Source organism: Halichoeres trimaculatus, unplaced genomic scaffold, assembly GCF_033239565.1.
Source record: "Halichoeres trimaculatus isolate MK-OKI-2021-1 unplaced genomic scaffold, fHalTri1.1 fHalTri1_scaffold_4, whole genome shotgun sequence".
NCBI lineage: Eukaryota > Metazoa > Chordata > Actinopteri > Labriformes > Labridae > Halichoeres > Halichoeres trimaculatus.
The window spans coordinates 18,317,654-18,335,886 of NW_027437182.1; the positions used below are offsets into that span (position 1 = coordinate 18,317,654).

Genomic DNA, 18,233 nt, shown 5'->3' on the forward strand with positions numbered 1-18,233 from the left:
ATACAAAAGCTGTCCCATTGGCCAAGGAAATTTGAAAATTACTAACAGTTAAGACCTAAATCAGGACCCATGTGCAGTGACTTCCTACTACAATTAAAGATTTTGCTCTGTTAATGCTACCTTCAAAGCAGTTTAACTATCCATTAGAAGGCATGGGTTCATATCGATGGAATAGTTCTCAATTTTTTTTTCTTTTACCTCCGCTTAGGAGGTTATGTTTTTGGGCGAGTTTGTCTGTTTGTTTGTCTTTGAACAACATAACTCAAAAGGTAACAAATAAATCTTGAAGAAATTTTCAGGAAATGTTAAAAATGGGATAAGGAAGAAGTGACTGAATTTTGGAGGTGATCCGGATCACCGTCTGGATCCAGGACTTTTTTTAAAGGATTTTTTATCATTGTGAGATAGGGCGGTTTTCACCATATGTGTATGTAACTCCACGATAAATGGTCGGATTGCTTTGCAAAACAATACAAGACAAGGTTTCGTGTGCTTTTCTAGTTTGGAAAGCTCTGATAAAAACCTGCTAATGAGCATATTTTTTTTTGTCATGATGCCGTTTCTTACAAAAACCTTGTTGGTATTGGTTGGTTGGTTGGCTACTTGGTGATTGTTTGGTTAGTTGTTTTGTTGCTTGGTTGGTTTAATCTTTGGTTATTTGGTTGGCTGGTTAGTTTATTATTGGTTGGTTGTTCAGTTTGTTGTTTTGTTGGTTGTTTGATTGCCTTGTTAGTTGTTCAGCTTTTCAGTTTGTTGTTTGGTTGGTTGAATGTTTGATTGGTTGGTTTGTTGGTGTCAGTCAAGCAACTGTCTTTCATCACAATAGCTTCATTTATGACACATATAAGAACACAAAAACACTCCTCAGTCTGAACACTCTTAACACCAATTAGCACATTCAAAGGCCTTCAAATTATTATTTTTATTTGATAGAATCACCAACATCAAGTCATGCTGCTACAAAGTGCTGCAAAGAGTGCTTCACTGTGAACTTCCCAAGCCTGGGACCCTGTATCTCAGAATTAAACGTGATAGTTATGGTCAGAGTCGATGCTTTTATTCAGCCTCTATGGATGAATGTCACATTGTCTGTGGCTGACAGATTTTTATCAGGTGGAGCAGCTTAGACTTTAAAGCAGAAGACACACACCACATGTACCGTGTTGTGTTACTGTACTGAAGAACATCAAATCATAAAAGAGAAAGAAAAAAAAAACAAAACTCTGACAAGTCTACACTTGGCTGTTGTCAAACACACACCAGCTGTGTGTGTTTGGGTCGGACTGGGAAATGGATTCAAGGGAGAGGAATGAAATGTTGGAGAGCTGCATGAGGATACAGTCTGCCAAATGTTTTGCAAGTCTTTTGCATGTTCAGCTCAGAGTGATTTAAATACCAAATAAACCCTTCCCAAGATATGTCGACCGCTGTAACACCATGTCAGAAACATACGAAGGAAAATTTTCTGGATGTCTACAGTGTGGATAGGCATAACATAAGCAAGCACAGGCGATAAGTAATGGCTTGATGAATTACACAAACTGTGTACAAAAACTACATAAAATCTCAAAGGATGCCCTCAAAGAGACACTCAAGTGACATAATCCAGCAGCATTGTTCAGTCTTTTCAAACTCATCTGACAAAACTTCAAAGCTTGCTGTTAATTGGACGTAAACAAGAGACCGCTCCACAAACTCCCTCTCCATGGCCATGACATCATGCCTGTAACAGGCCACGTCCAGTCAAGCATGCAGACATGTTTGTGCCAGTGCGGGTACAGGGCTTCATCAAAGGTTAATTTATGGATTTTTTTAAGACAATGCAGACATGCATAAAAAGATGAAACAGTCCTGTTGAATAGGGCGAAGCTGGCACTGGACAGTTGGATGAGCTGCCCGCTCAATGGCTCCTATTGTGATGCAAAATGTGCAAAGCGAGCAATTTCAAACGGATCTTACCGACGAGACAATTAGACCACAGCGAATAAATAGACATCTGAAAGTCGGCTGTGGACAAAAGAACCTCAGAGGTCACCAAAACCCCAACAAGGGGAGGGGTGGAGGGGGAGGAACAAACTGCCATAACAATCTGGATCCTGGATTAAAAGATATGTGGGATCTCTATTAATGCTAATATGAATTTTTGCTTATTATGTGCATGTGTGTTGTGTGCACCAGAGTGTGTGTGTGTGTGTGTGTGTGTGTGGTGGGGGAAGAGCAGTTATAGCTTCTTGTTAACCTGATAAGAAAGGAGGCAGCGAGGTGGAACGGACAGGGACGTTGCACCCAGCTTCTCCACCCAAATACTGGCGTGTGTCTGCTGGCCTGAGACCTCCAGCTGGGGCCTCCGCCTGCTCTGTGAGGGGACAAAAAAAAGGCATTATGAGGCCAGAATCGACCTCCTCACAGGCTCCCCCAGGGGCCTTGGAGGACGCCGCTGCAGGCCAGCTCACAGCTGAGGGGCAGATCAATACGTAGCTTCTGTATGATCTGATGTGACAGATCAGCAGAAAAACTGAAATTCAAAGACCTATACTGAGACATTAACTGCCCCATGGATGTTTCTACGTTTGGATACCAAATGGTAACTTTGTTATCTTCACTAAGACCCTGAGAGTGTTTGTGTGTGTGTGTTTTCAAAAATGACACACAGCCAGAGACACATCTTAGAAAGAGTCCAGTCGAAGGAGATTGATAACTCATTTCTGTCACTCTTACATAACTCTCTTTTGCTGTAAATCTCTTGATCTTAAAGCGAACACTGGGCTCCCTCTTTAATGTTCTTACTCCTTCACTTCCCTCTCTCAAATTCAGTTTATTGGCAAAAGAAATAAGAAAGACACGAGGAGCCTGTCTAATCTGCAAGAATGAATAATTTGTGAACACTGAATTCCATCGCCGTCTCCCTGTCTGTGCTGGTTGTGGTGTTAAATGTTTCTTTTTTTCTGTGTGTGTGTGTGTGTGTGTGTGTGTGTGTGTGTGTGTGTGTGTGTGTGTGTGTGTGTGTGTGTCTGGCTGTGGGCATCTATGCTGGCAGCAGCAGCTCTGAGGTTTCAGAGCTGACTGGGTAAGCAATAAGTGAGGAGTAAACAATGTGGGAGACAGACAGACAGTGTTAACCGCTGACGCATATGCAGGGGTAGTCTAATCTCTCTATTATAAGCAGAACGAGTGGTTTGTTTGTGTGTATGTGTTTATGTGGAGAGAGGGGCATTAGAAAGATGACAGATCAGCTGGCACCAAGTGGAAAGAAAGCTCTGTAGCTCCAATACTAAATCTGCTCTCCTGAAAAACCTCAGCAGACTGAGCTGTATCAGGTTTGTGAGGATGCTAAAATGTCAAGTCGTTGTGTTTGTTTTTTAAATGGTGGTATCTAAAATTTGTTATCACTAGATTTGTCGTCAGTAACAAAGTATTGAATAATTCATGATTTCTCTTTAATCTGTGATGTCAGTTATACACTTTGATTTCAAATGTATCCTGTTATTTAGCAAAGAATTAAGCATTGTTGTTCTCTTACAACCGCCCAAACCTCAGATAAACTCTCATGGTCGCAGCTTTTTTTTTTTTTTTTTTTTTTTGTATTTCTGTTTTCTGTCAAATAAGCAAACAGGTCTTTATGAGATTTATATATCTCAGGAAAACATCGCTACTAACAGAATCTGTCTTTTTTGTTGAAGCTTTGTGCTACAGCTATTCTTGGCCAGTTCCCCTTTGGGACCTCAACTTGCGAAATAAAGACTAAGAAATAAGAATAACAATCCAGAAAAAGCCAAAGTAAAAACTCGGTCATCAAACTCCACATGCATGGACATCTGCAGTTTTTTGTTTCCATAGCTGTATTTGCACATGTGAAAAAACTCAACTTTCACGTTTTTTTGTTTTTGTTTTGTTTTTTATAACTCCTTAATTTTGACACTATTAAACTGGTGAGTTTTGCTCAAAGAAAGGCATGGCTGATTTGAGTGACAAGTGGGCACCATGTAACTGTCTGCAAAAAAAGACTAAATACCTGCCTCTTTGCTGCCTAAAACAAAGTTAGGTTGTGTTCAGCATTTCTAATATTGTCTGTTTACAATAGGCTCCAAAACTCTGCATCAGAAACAAACCAATGACATCACAAATACTATATCTTTGCATCATAAAGTCTTGAACTGGGAATCATTGCTTGATTTATCTGTCATCTTCTATTCTCGATAAAACGGAGGACATACTTTCAATCTTGCTCTTTAATTCCCCCCACCCACCTCAACTTTTTTATTTATTTATTTATTTATTACCTCCGCTAAGGAGGTTATGTTTTTGGGAGAGTTTGTCTGTGTGCTTGTCTGTTTGTCTGTGAACAACATAACTCACAAAGTAACAAACAGATCTTCATGAAATTTTCAGAAAATGTTCAAAATGGGATAAGGAAGCAATATCTGAATTCTGGTGGTGGTCCGGTTCACCGTCTGGATACACCAAATTGTAGCAGACAGTCTGCTAAAAGGAAGTATAACATTAAAGTAGGACTAAAGTGTTGTATGACAATCACAGTATGCTTGGCAGAGGTCTCTTTCTGAGTGCTTTTCTAGTTTTTTCTTTTACCGGTTGTGGTAATTACTAACCAAACCAACATCAGAGGTCATGAATAGACAACTTAACACAAGGTATGGTAACAAAACTCCCCTTCGAAACTAGGACCCATCGCCACAAGTGGCCTTGTTACAGGAGTGAAGTCTAAATCAGTATGGATTACAGGAGTTTGTTTTCTTTGACTTCCAATAGTATGCAGCTCCTCTCTCTCTGTCTGTCTGTCAGTCTGCCAGATTAGTTTCACAGCTTCTATTTTTGAGTGACTGAGCAGTGAAGACCTGTGGCTCTGAGAGAAAGAGAAAGAAAGGCGCAGGGAGAGGGAGAGTAATGTGAGCAAGAGAGTGCTTTCAGACCTGCCAGGATTTGGCCACAGAAATGGTTGTTTACACAATTGAACAAATTCAGAGAAGAGGAGGAGAGGGGGAGAGGAGGAGAGGAGCTTTCTGGCTCTGGTAGACACACAGTAGATTTGCCAGTCAGTTAATTGTTCAGCGATCAGCCTTTTGATGAGCTGAGTTCAGAGTTTACTGCCTTGTACTTATAATCAAGCTCAAACATGCAAACACACAAACACACGTCTAATCATTTTACTGCCATTTGCCTGCAGATTAAGATTCCAAGTTGCCCACACTGATGACGAGGGAGCTTGTTTCCTCTCTTTAAGTCACTGCTGGAAAAGATCGTAAATACATTCAGTTAAGTTATAAACATTTCCAGGAAGGTAACGCTGAACTCTTTGACCCTCTGGGTTTTCACATAAAACTCGGCCTTTATTGAGCTGCTTGAAATGTTTCAAATACCAACGAAGCTGTACAAAGCTTCACCAAAGACAAGGTTTAATTGAAAAGACTACTTCTTTCAGATGTAGGAACAGCAAGGTGATTCAACGCTACTGCAGCCTGAGCTCAACTATGGCGCAAACAGAGAGCGAGATTTTAAACAGTAGTGAAAACTGGTGGTTCTAGAAAGAGCAGACTACTGTTGAACGAGTAGTTTAGACTAACGCCCCATGTACAGAGATAGTGATCCTGCCAGATTCAACTCCTAACCTTGACTATTTGCTGCATGTCTCCCAAAACCATCTGGTCCCCAAATTTTCCTTCCATCTTCACCTGCATGAGACAGTAGAGGCCAAAATGCCCATACGGGTAACTCTAGAAACTAGAAAAGCACTCAGAGAGCACAGACCTCTGCCAAGCATACTGTAATTATCACACAACACTTCAGTCCTACTTAAATGTGATACTCCCTTTCAGCAGACTGTCTGCTACAATTTGGTGTTAGTTGCAGGTTTGTTTAATAATTTACCTGAGAGTGTTGAAAATTATAATGACCTAGTACATTTATCGTATTCCAGATCTTAGTATCCAGAATATTCCCAAAATCTGGATCATACTTTTACATCTGTCAGAAATTATCCTGACCTTGTCTTGTATTGTTTTGCAAAGCAATCCGACCATTAATTGTGGAGTTACACATGGTGAAAATGGCCCCATCTCACAATGATAAAAAAAAAACCTTAAAAAAAAATCCTGGCTCCAGACGGTGATCCAGATCACCTCCAAAATTTAATCATTTCTTCCTTATCCCATATTGAACATTTCCTGAAAATTTCAAGATCCGTTGGTACATTTTTGAGTCATGCTGTTCACAAACTCCCCCAAAAATAACCTCCATGGCAGAGGTAATAGAGGAAAAGCTACACAGCTACACAGAAACTGCACATTGTGGACTTTGCCGACTACATTGGTAATCATTTATGTAACATGAGGAGACTCAAGTTACATCAATGCATGTACTGCTTCTGGGATACACTTCTTACACTACAGTATGATATGGCCCTTTCCAGGGTCCCCAGCCTCAGCCTTTGAACCATTGGACCAGAGTGCCAAGTAATGCAGAATAAGAAGAAAGTACCATTCTTTTTACAAATAAACTTTCTCTAGAACTTTCTGTTCACACATGTGCCTAACTTCTCGGTCGGAAGTGCCACAGCCCCGTTTCAGACAGGCAAAGCAACAAGGTAACAGAGGAGGAGGGATCCTCCTTAATTCTGACTATGTCTGTTGTAATGTCACAACTGTCACACATCACTCAATCCTGACTTCCCATTGGTTTTTCTCTGAGTGTCTTGAAGGAAAGGTCAGGGAAAGTTATGAACAATGCAGACTGGGATAATTTGATCAAACCATGTGCAAAATGAGCTTCAGTTTCTGCATAGTCATACTTTTACTTTGATGTTTAAACTAAATTGTATTTTTATTTGTGAAGCATGTTGAGCAGCAGTTACATTGTTGGGCTTTAATTAAAGGAAAGGATGCTCTGTTTTCTATCACTCTCCTCTGCTCCCTGAATGCATCGCCACATGCTTCTCAGACAAATGGCATATTTAAGATGCCACTCCCTTCCCATGTTATTCTCTCTCTTACAAACTGAGGTGGGAGCACTATGTAAAAAATGTGACTTGGTACAATAGGCATTGTGAACCCCCCCATCACGTCACAAAGTCAACACAAGGACAGCTTCATTCACAGGAAAAAATCACAAAAGCTTCGTCCGCTGACTGTGCAGACGATGAGCGATAACTGTGGGCAGAGAGGGACATGCCACACAGGCCGGGCATACTTGGATTCAAGTGGCACAAACAGATACACTTCTCTTCCTCTTTGCGGGAGGACACAACCAAAGCCTTTGTTGAGATTTTTTGTAATATAATTGACACTTCCTCTGACTCTCATTAATAAAACATCTAGAGATTAATTCCCTGTTGGGATGGAGTGAGGATAGAGAAGGGGGTTGCTATAGCAAGGGGGGTTGACATGTTGCCTGAGGTGACACATTCATGCACAAATACACACAACACTACAGAAGCTCAAACCTCAAATCAAAAGCCCATTTTCTATTGGAGAAAGGAAAAAACTTCAAAAGCATCATCCTCTGAGTGTCGCAGATGAGAACCCAGCCTCTGGCACAAATACACTCAAAATTCAATTCAGAAAACACACCCCACGTGTGTATGTGTGTGTCAGAGACAACCCCTTCTGTTGCAGCGTGTCCAGCTGACCACTTCAGATGAGATGTGACACTGAGGATGAATAATACAATAGAGAGATCTTTGGACGTGTCAGCGGCATCTGTCTTTGTCTGCGGCTGGGGTGTGTCGTCCTCCCTCCTCATTTAAACCTGATGAAGCAGACACGCGCTGGTTTAACGCACACACTCATGCATGAACACGATGTTGCCGTGTGGCCACAGTGTGACCAGCCTTTCAGATTAGTCACGTTTTTTGATTCACAGAAAAACCATATATTTCTCAGTCAGGTGGAAAGACTTAGCAGAGGAGGGTCGCTGTAGAGCAGACCTAAAACACTGACAGATGCCCCCTTGCCCAGAGGGCCGAGGGACGGATAATTAAAAGACTGATATATATTAAGATAGGAGGGGTCGCTGATATGAAGAACAGAGATGGAGGTTAGAGGAAGAGGTGCATAATGGTACAGGTTTCTTTGTTTGTGGTCGAACAGGTTCTTGTGCAAACAGAGAGCAGAGCTTTCATCACAGCTTGTGTCACATTATGATATTATCCTACTTAATGCACTTCAACCCTCTGCCAAGAATCTCTGACACGTTAATGGTCTGAAATAAGACCCAGGATCTGATATGTGTGTGTGTGTGTGTGTGTGTGTGTGTGTGTGTGTGTGTGTGTGTGTGTGTGTGTGTGTGTGTGTGTGTGTGTGTGTATGTGTGTGAGTGTGTATGTGTGTGTTTTAGGTGGGTTTATTTACAGTATGCTGTGCACATGTCTGCAAGTCCAACAATGATTTCGCTGTGTTAGCAAATAGTTTGTCTTCTGTTGAATATCTTAAGTTTCTTCCTCAGAGGTGATGAGAGCTTTTATAGACCGAAGGCTTTAAACTGGGAACACAGTCAAAAGGTGAATCACGGAGTGAGAATGCAGCAGTGTTACTTTATAATCCTGCTGCTGGAGCTTATCATCACACCAACCTGAGCTCGTCTGCCTCTTTTCCTCATGCCTTGTTTCTGACTTTTCCTTTTAGCAGCTAGTCTGCATGAGCCAAAGTTGAACAATTTTCTTTTTAATAGCATCTGCTTCTTTATAATAGGAAATAATGTGGGCCTTATACGACGATTTCACAGCTTATTGTGCTTGTTATCTTGTAATATTTTGCATAGAAATATGAAAAACAAAAACAAAACAATCAATTAGGTTATATACTTCCACCAAAAGGTGATTTCAGAAAGTTACAAGTTACATTACATTTCTACCCATGATGCTCCTTTTTTTTTTTTTTTCAACTTGTTAGCCACATTTAGGGACACTGCCCACATCATCTTTTGTTGACATCACAACATTACACCCATTTAAGTGAAAAAAAAAAACAAAAACAAAAAAAACCCAATGCATTTAGGCATAATAACTCTACTAACAAGGAAGTAACAGAGAACTCATAACACAAATAATCAAACTTAACGTACAGAGACCAAGTTTAGTTATCATACTTATTAGCTCTTACTTATGCTAATTATAATTATAGTTACTTTATGCTTGTTGCTAGGCACCGCCCTGTTGGCTATGGCTGCCTTTACGACAGCTCTCACTTCTTTGTCCGTTTCTTGTTATTTTTTCGTCTCTTTTTCGTAATCTTTGTATTTGGATTGGATCATTACTTTGTATGGCTCATTTGTTGGTCATGGACACCAAACTTTGTGGCTTCAGTGATATTTTTACTACTTTTTCTCCTGTGTTTGTCTGGAGATCCTACATGTAACCATGGCTGCATTGTTTACATGTGAACTCAGCTGTTAGCAGCCTGTAGCATGTCAATGCTAACTGGTGTAAGGCCTGATGTCTTCCCACAAGGTGAGGAGAAGGAGGTGAGGACGACGTGCTGGTTCTCAGGTGTGAGCTAAGAAGTGACGACATGGACCTGTCCTTCCATCCATTATTATTGGAAACGTAAGATCTATCTCCAATAAGATGGACGAGCTAGCTGTGTTAACCCAGCAACAGAGGGAATACCAGAGGGCAGAGTAGCATCATGCTATCCACAGACATGGCTAACAGAGCTAACACCAGACACCAACGCCACATTGGAAGAGCTTCACCTGCTGTGAGCAGTCAGGATCCAGGAGACAGAGATGGAGCATGACTGAAGAAGCTCAGTCCTGGACCCTGTGGAGGTGGAGGCTGGCTGAACTGGAGAATGATGGACAAGGTGTCATCATCTATTTTCTTATGGACCTTTTTTCACTTTCTATACACTTTCTTACTTTTGTGTTGTTGATTGCTGCTGTGACTCCAATTTCGTTGAACTTGTTACAATGACAATTAAGTTCTGTTCTATTCTATCCCAAATAGCAAGGTGAATTAAAAGTTGCACACCAGACAAAAGCCAGGGTTTGAAGAGAATAATCTTACCAAATTTTAATGATGCACTGAGACAAACATTAATGAGCTGCCAGCATACAAAACATGATAATTTCCTCATTGGATATAATAATAATAAAAGAAAATATTACTCTGGCTTTAAATCAAGTAGCAGTGAAGCTTCTTGCAAAACAAATGGGTTGAGTAAGGGTTTGGTGCATATGGTAGACCCTTATTTTTACTAAGTTGAGATTTTGATCGTTTACTTTTGTTATGACAATCTTCATAACCAACTTTCACGAATGGTTATGAAGATCATTTCTCAAGGGCTTTGAGGTTTGTTTTGTTCTGGTTTGTCTTTCTGGACTGTGAGTGCAGCCTGGAGCAGATGAATTAGACATGGTTCTTTTATCAGCACTGTGTCTGGAGTTTCTGTCCGTAAGCAGACAAACAAATCCACCCAGTCTTGTCGTATTCTGCTGTTTGCTGTTGCAGCAGTTAGTGGCCTTTTGGTCTTTTGGCAGTCTTTCCGTCTCCACCCCCACCCTCCCTCCCCCTTTTAAACAGCAGCCAGACAGCCACCCAACCCTGCCAGCTCTGGTGGGAGGCTGGCGACTTCTCCGTTCCAGCTCTTAAATCAGAGAGGCTGTGTTTAGATCCCCCCTGTAGAGCAGCGCTGCACTTGTGATGAGCTCTGCTGTGCTCCGCTCTTCTCAGAAAAAAGGGAAGTATGGAGGCAGCTGTATGCAATTACTCCCACTGATGTTTGTCTCCCTGGAGCTGCGTTTGTGATCTTCTTTCTGACTCTGCAGCCTGTCAGATATTTCTCCACACAATTCCCCCTGACATCAGCTAACATGACGTTCAATAAAAAGACCATCGGGGACAAAGAGGGATGTGATGGAACTCAAGTAAAACAGAAAAGAGTGCACAGACTCATAAAACTATCTTTTCTGAGAGTACAGAGACAGAAGGAGTAAGATCCTCTTCCTCTTATGATTATAAAAGGGTGGCATAATGGAATAAAGTGCACTACCTCAGGCTGCATCCTTCCAAAGAGACAACAAATCCACTTTGGAGTTCTTTAAATTGATAAATGAAAGTTGAAGTGCATCTTCTTCATCTGACACTGAGAGACCCTGCAGCTTTTTTTACATACTTTAGGTACATTTCACATCACTTTCTGTGTTTCAGAGCCTCCTCTAGGCTTTTTTCTTTTACGCCACATACAGCCTGTTAGTACGAGAAGCTCTTTTACTCCACTCCTTTTTTCCATTTCCTTAAAAGCAACACAAAGTGTTTGGCCAAGACTTTCAAAAGCAACTTTTACGACGATAAGAAACTCTCGCACAAAGTTCCTAATGGGTCTTTTAAGGGGGAAACTCAGCTCCTTAAAATGCCCACGTCTTCCCAGTCTGACATGGAGAGGCTTTTCCATGCAAGTTGCCAGGAGGCTATTTATCTTGGCACCACCAGGATTTGCCTTTGGGTATAGAAAATGTGTGTGAGTGTGGGTTCTGTGTGTGCATGAGGGAAGTTCTTTCTGCTCTTTGAAAATGCCACAGCGACCTCCCACAATGCATCACTCTTGAACAATACGGCATCCTGAAACACAGATGGAAAGCACTTAAAGCTGTGGACAGGCTGTGCACTGGTTTTTAAAACTAAACAGAGAAAACATCAGTGAAGGGTGAAGAAATGGTTTTGAAGAAATATAACTTATAGAAAAAAATCACCTTGAAATAATCTGCTTATTATCAGTGATCTTTAGCTCTTACTGAAACATGTTTGTCCCACTTTTCATGGGAGTCATTTTGAAGAAAGCAAAGAGCTATGTTGTCTTGATCAAACTAAAAAGGACACTTCAGGATGAGAATCATCTGTCAGCTCCTCCCTGGCGTCACAATGCTGGCATTCACTGGTAGCTAACGCTGTGTAATCAGCACACAGGCACATGGGGATAAACTGGAATGACCAGACAGTCACCAGGCTACTGCTGACTGCAAAGTGCAAGCGCGAGCACAAAGGACGAGTCAGCACAGAGCACACTTCCTTTATAATCCATCTCCTCTTTTCAATTCACCTGAGGCACCCCCCTCCAGCAGAACAATGGGCCTCTACCTGATCTGGTTTCTGCCTGGCATAACCTTTCTCGGTTGAGTCTTCTCACTGTTGCCCCACACAGGGTCTTCTGTTGTTGATGAAAGATGGAAGATCAGCTGAGGAGGTTTGTGAACAATGATTCTTATTCATCCAAACAAAGTATGAAGCAGAGAGCATGAAACCCGTCCTAGTTTACACATCACACTTAACAACCCATGAGAAATATACAGACATGTACTCTCTGGGTATGTAACTGCTCAACCGTTGTCACCATAAACAAAGCCTTCCTGTCCTGCTCTTTATCTATAACTGCTAACAGCTACAATCAGAAAAAATCACTCCTTATCATGAACAAACTTCTAGTTTCCAGGTTATGCCTCAGCCTGCCAAGGAGGTTATGTCAGCAGGGTCTGAAGCCGCATTGGTTGAGAAACGTCTTATCCTGCTGGCTATCTTCCTCTAATCACCTTCGGTGTTAGTGTCGAGGAGATAGAGTCTGCTTTGTGTCCTTTCAACAAGAGGATCTTTGTGTCAGCCAGGAGCTGTGAAACAACATCGAGAGAAGCAGGCATGAATCACATTTCTGCAAACACATCACAGCGAAAAACAGGAGTGGAGGTTTAGTTGTTGTTTACACATTGTAGAACAGGAACTGAAAGCTACAAAGAAGCAAGTTACAGCCCTTCTTTCATAGTAGGTATGATGTTATGTAGATATATAAAAGTTTTTGATTGTTCGCAAATCATTTCATCTCTATATGTGATTAATATATCAGCCTTACAGTCCAGAGACAACATAAAAGACTTTTTTTTTTGAAAATTTGGAAACCGTAACTTCCATGATGGGCGATAAACCAAACCAGTTCAGAAGCCCCTGAGGTTGAACCATGATGCACAGTGGCCTGGCTGAACCTCATAGATCCTAACCTCTCATTCCAACCCTCATGGTGCCAACATGCCAGATCTGCAAGGAAGAGTAAAAACAAGCATAACAAAACCAACTGCTGTCTATCAAACTAACATTTGTCTCAGCGTTTTACGAGCCTGCAGGGAGGTTCGTCTGCACGTCTCTCCCTGTGGAGCATGATGTATTTGTTTAAGTTCTGCGGTGAAGAAGGGCCTCCATCACACGACAGCCAAGACTCCTGATTTCCTGCAAACCGGATTACTTAAAACGCCTCCGAGCTGAGAGGCGGTCGAGCCGAGGAGGATTGGAGTCGCTGGATGAGAGGGGAAGCGACAGGGAGGCATGAAAATGGGCAGAGCGTTGGAAGGAAGGAGACAGAAACAAAGAGGGAGTAAAATGCTGCTTCCCTCCACAGGGGAAGCAGCCTGGAAAAATAATCGTTGAGAGGAGACAGAGGGAAGCCACTAATGACAGCAGACAATAAAAAGTGGTGACTACTGTAGCGTCTTCCCAGGCACAATGACAATAACGCAGGAACCAACAGCCCTGCTCTCAGGAAGGTCTACAGAGGGACTAAACAGCCACAACCACAGCACCTTTAAATAAGGCTTTGTCTGGGAACACACTGCTATTAGGCCGTCTAAATACAGGGTCAATAACGCTGTTACTGCACCTCCTAGACATGGAGGCAGAGCTAGTGTGCTAGCTAATTGGGTGGTCAGGCTTATTTTGACAAGCAGTGAATAGAAATCTAAATAACGAGGCTGAATTACATGTTACATGTGCATGTGGTGGTTGTAAATACAAATTTGCTTGAATGGGAAACATTCACTGCACGCCTGACTTTTGCCTACACAGCAATGATCACATATGCAGCAAAACAAAGTTGTTTTGAGATGTGATTTAAAACTTAATAAACACACAGAAGAAATAGTTGTAAGACTTTTTATTACTAAACTCTCTCTAAGGCAGCAGTTCGTGTCCACAGGTCGTCCTAACATCTCACAGTGAATAAAATAAATCGGTACAAAAATCAGTTCTGCCGTGTGCTACAAATGTCATTAGACAGCTCTTGGTAAATACAAATTCACAGACAGTAATAATAATAAGCATTATAAACATTCATTTCTCCCCTTCAAGTATGCTACTATCCAAAGTGACTAGTGTAGAATTGGCCGAGGAATTATAAGAAGTCCACAATTATTTACAAGCGACAGGTCCAACGTGTGAGCATGCAGGCCAGTGTGAAAGAATGGATCAAGCTGCTCTGGAGTGTTTCCACAGCGTTTCTTTCATGGCGAGCAAACACACACACACACATACACATACAGATACACACAAACACATTGATAAGCTGACTGGCTCCCAAGTTTGATAACAGCAACAAACGTTTCAGCAAAGTAAGACAGCATTTTAAGACTCGCGAGGACCCGATCAGTGGTCTTGATTGTTTATGAAACCTCTTGTAAGTGGAGTGGAACTGGAGCGCCCTCACACTCCTTTTTCAGAATAAAAACAGGACATACTTTCAAATGTTGGTAATTTCACTAGTCATGCTTCACCTGTACGGCAAGTGCCCCCAAAATTCCAAATTATGCTCTGTTTCACATTTTTCTCTGGAGCTTTTAACCACATTACACGGTTATCTTAAGCTAAACAAGTTTAAGGATGTAGAAAAAGAACAAAAACAAGCCGCCATTATTTTCTTTTACAGCACTTTAAGAGCTTGGTTGAGCACTTGTATTTCCCACATGTGTATGATCTGCTTGAAAGCTCCAGGAGAACTACCATATCAGGTAGGTCTCTGAAATGGGACTTGAGAAAATGCAGTTTTATAGTTTTCAGTTCATCTACACCATTGTGTGTGTTCACATTAGAGCCCGACCAATTAATCGGTTGGGCCGATTAATCGGTTGGGCCGGTTAATCGGTTGGGCCGGTTAATCGGTTGGGCCGGTTAATCGGTTGGGCCGGTTTTGCTCCATAAAGATTCTATCACTCCTGTTCCTGTGTGTCTGTGTGTTGGGCTGCACACTGCCCGAGTGCCCGCCCCCTGTGTCCACCATTATCTACTGTAAGACTATAATACGTTGTGTAAGTTGCTCATTGTGTGTACAGTTTGACTTTTTTTTCTACTTACTGTGTTTAAAGTTTGACTTCTTTATTTATTATTGAGTTTACAGCTTGTTCTTATTTATCATTGGTTTACACAACAGTTCTTATGTTAACAGTTTTATAATTAAAGTGTGTTCTATCTCTGTCTTGAATCATATGGATATTATAATAATTTGTGTTCATATACAGTATATATCCTGTGTATATCAATGAATTTATTCTATATATCAGCCTAGATATTGGATTTCGGTTGATATATCAGATATTGGCCGATACATCAGATATCGGCTTTTTTTTTGCCCCCAGTATCGGTATCGGCCCCAAAAATCCCATATCGGTCGGGCTCTAGTTCACGTGCACGTTTACATTCCTCTGTAACTGTGTTGAAGATCTGATGCACAGAAGTGATCTAAATTCATGCTCTGTATCCAGATGTGTTATAATCACAGAATGAAATGTCAAAGCTGAAAGTCAGAGCTACAAGTTGGACGACAGCGTGCTATAAAAGCAAACACTGAAAGATGTTTTGAAGGTTATAACGTTTTTGTGGATGACCACACAACCAGCACCGTGTCATTTTTCCTTCATATGAGAGCACAAACCGGAGCCCAGTCAGCCATGTGTCTTTGGTTTAACCAACTGAAACAAGCAGATGATTTAGTTTTCACGACTGCTACATCATCTTGGTGAAACATCCATCATGAACCGCAGGAGAGACACAGACGACATACAGTGCACCTTGACTTGAAAGCTACATCAACACATATCAAGAGATTAAATATGCACACCTTTGTTTTCACTTCTTCAAAAGAAATGCTATTGACTGACTGTGGTTTCATTAGACCGCTACTGGTTTATCTAATCAAGGTGTACTGAATGATAAATACACAGCCATGTGTGTATTCTAATATATTTACACTTATGCAAAAAAAAAGACTTTTGGCTGACTTTTGCATCTTGATTCATGTCAAATAATTCAGTTCCTCAAACAGATATGTGTATGTAGACAGCCAGTGTAGAAGTTATCACATACAGTATGTACAACATTTTACATAATTTACATAAACACTCAGAAAACCTGTTAAACTCCAGCGAGTGATCTGAGCGTCAGGGACCAGCTTATTTGGTCAAAGAAAAAGCTCTTCTGACATTTTTCCCTCTCAAGTCTCAAAATGAATAAAAGTATCCTTCATGATTTCAAGGTTTCACAAGCACAAACCAGGTGGGTAACATGAGACAGACGTTTCTGTCCGCCTTCAGTCAATGAACGACAACAGCTGATTGTTGATTTTGCTGCATCTGTCACTGTACCGTTTTTTTCTCATCTGGAAGTATGAGACTCAGCTAATAAATCAGCCTTAAATAAAACAAACTGTTGATTTAAACTGACTTTTTATAAATATATCAGTGATTTACCAACTAAGCAATCCTGAAAAATTTAATGAGACTGACAAAAGATTCAAATGGTACAACCTGCAAAACAGATTTCACATCGAGGAAAACAGGATCGTAGTGAAAAAGACGGGATGATCAAAATATTTTTTTTTCTTCTTCGATGAAACAGTTTTAACATCCTTCATATTTAGGCCTTGTTTCCATCGTAAAAAAATGTTTTAGATGGGGGACCTCTTGGGAGAAGATGATGAAGGCTGTTTTTATCTCTGGGCTGTCTTGTGCACACTTATGATATCTGATTTTGATTTTTTAATTCTACCAAGACACATTTTCTCTCCTCTCCTCAAGTATGTTCATTTTTTGATAAAAACAAGATACAGCATGAAATGACCTGATTTGCACAGCACATGTTTTACTAAAACAGCAACTGAGTTTTTTTTTTTTTTTTTTTAAGAGGGACTCTGAGCAGAGAGTACAGCTCCCTTAGCTGTAGTTCACTGTTACAGCCTGGATTAAAAGATACTTATGACCAAGTCACGTTTCACTATCACTTATTCAACCATCTCTGATAAGTATGATTAAAAACAAAAGCAAAATGAAGTTAAGCTTCTCTATTCTCCCAAATAAACAATCAAACAGCACACATATGGTCCATAAAAGTTCATTCTTTCATTTGGAATGAAGTATTTACACTGTGCAAATGAAACTCCACGCAGAGCGTCCATACCTTCAGATTTTGATTTTTTTTTTTCTGACTTGCTGTCTCTTGTGATTGAAGATCAAGAGGAAGACTATCCTGACCAGGACATCACTCTTCATCTCCTCCACAATGATCCTTTCTGTCAAACCCCTTCAGCTGTCAGGGCTAATGTCTTTGGGTTGATGATACTTCTTTTAAATCTGTTTGAACTTCTTCAAGATTCCTTGTTTTTGCCAAGGATTGACAAAAGAAGACTGAGGCAACTCAAACAGCAGGATGAGGATGCAGGTTTGAAACAGAAATGTTTTCTTTTCCTGCTGAAAAAGGCTCCATGCTCCTCCATGGATTGCTGCCATAATGTGTCATTAGTTAAAATCTTATCAAACCTCAGCAACACTGCACCTGTACACCATGAACAAACCTTCAACATGACATGATCGCTGGTTAAAAACTCTGATCCTGAACCAGAAACCTCCCTTTGGTCTTTGCAGACTGGAGTTCAGAAGAAGATGACATCCTCCTTGTTGAGGTCTTCTGTGTTGATCTTGTAAGGTGGTGGCATGCTGTGGCTGTGAGTCAGCCCGTGAACACTCCCCTGGACGTAGGCCTGGGTGTTTGGACTGAGGCTCTGCGGCTGCAGATGGGTCTGGAACTGGAGGGACCCAGTGCTCTGGGAGTGGGGAGGAGGGATGCTGGGAGGCTGCATGGGGGGCTGAGGGTGAGGCTGCGCAGGAGGCATGGGAGGCTTCTGAACACTTGGAGGGTGGGAGCTGCTGATGCAGGAGGTGGACTGGGTGTCTGGTACAGCGATGTCAGGAGGACTAAGTTGATCTGTTAGAAACAAAAAGAAAGAGCATTAGATAACAGGAGATTACTCCAGAAATAGGATGAAAACTAGCAGCAGATTAGCCTTTTTGTGCCTGTGTAACACAGCCCGAGGTAAAATCCATCACATGAAAACCTGCCAGATTTTTTATTTGGCAGAGGTAGCTGTGAAGGCGCCGGATTAAAGTGTTAAAACATGCCAGTAGAACAGCCTGTCATTAATCAC

The 18,233-nt window shown here is 41.2% G+C and overlaps 1 protein-coding gene across 1 annotated transcript in view; it reads right to left on the minus strand.

Moving 5' to 3' along the window:
- Positions 1-13,921: 13,921 nt before the first annotated feature.
- The window catches only part of arhgef18b (rho/rac guanine nucleotide exchange factor (GEF) 18b), a 41,655-nt gene continuing 37,343 nt past the window's right edge, over positions 13,922-18,233 (minus strand). The window contains exon 30 of the mRNA XM_074668203.1: positions 13,922-18,013. Within this exon, the coding sequence (XP_074524304.1) occupies positions 17,682-18,013 (332 nt within the window). The 3' untranslated portion in view covers positions 13,922-17,681. The remainder of the gene's footprint in view (positions 18,014-18,233) is intronic.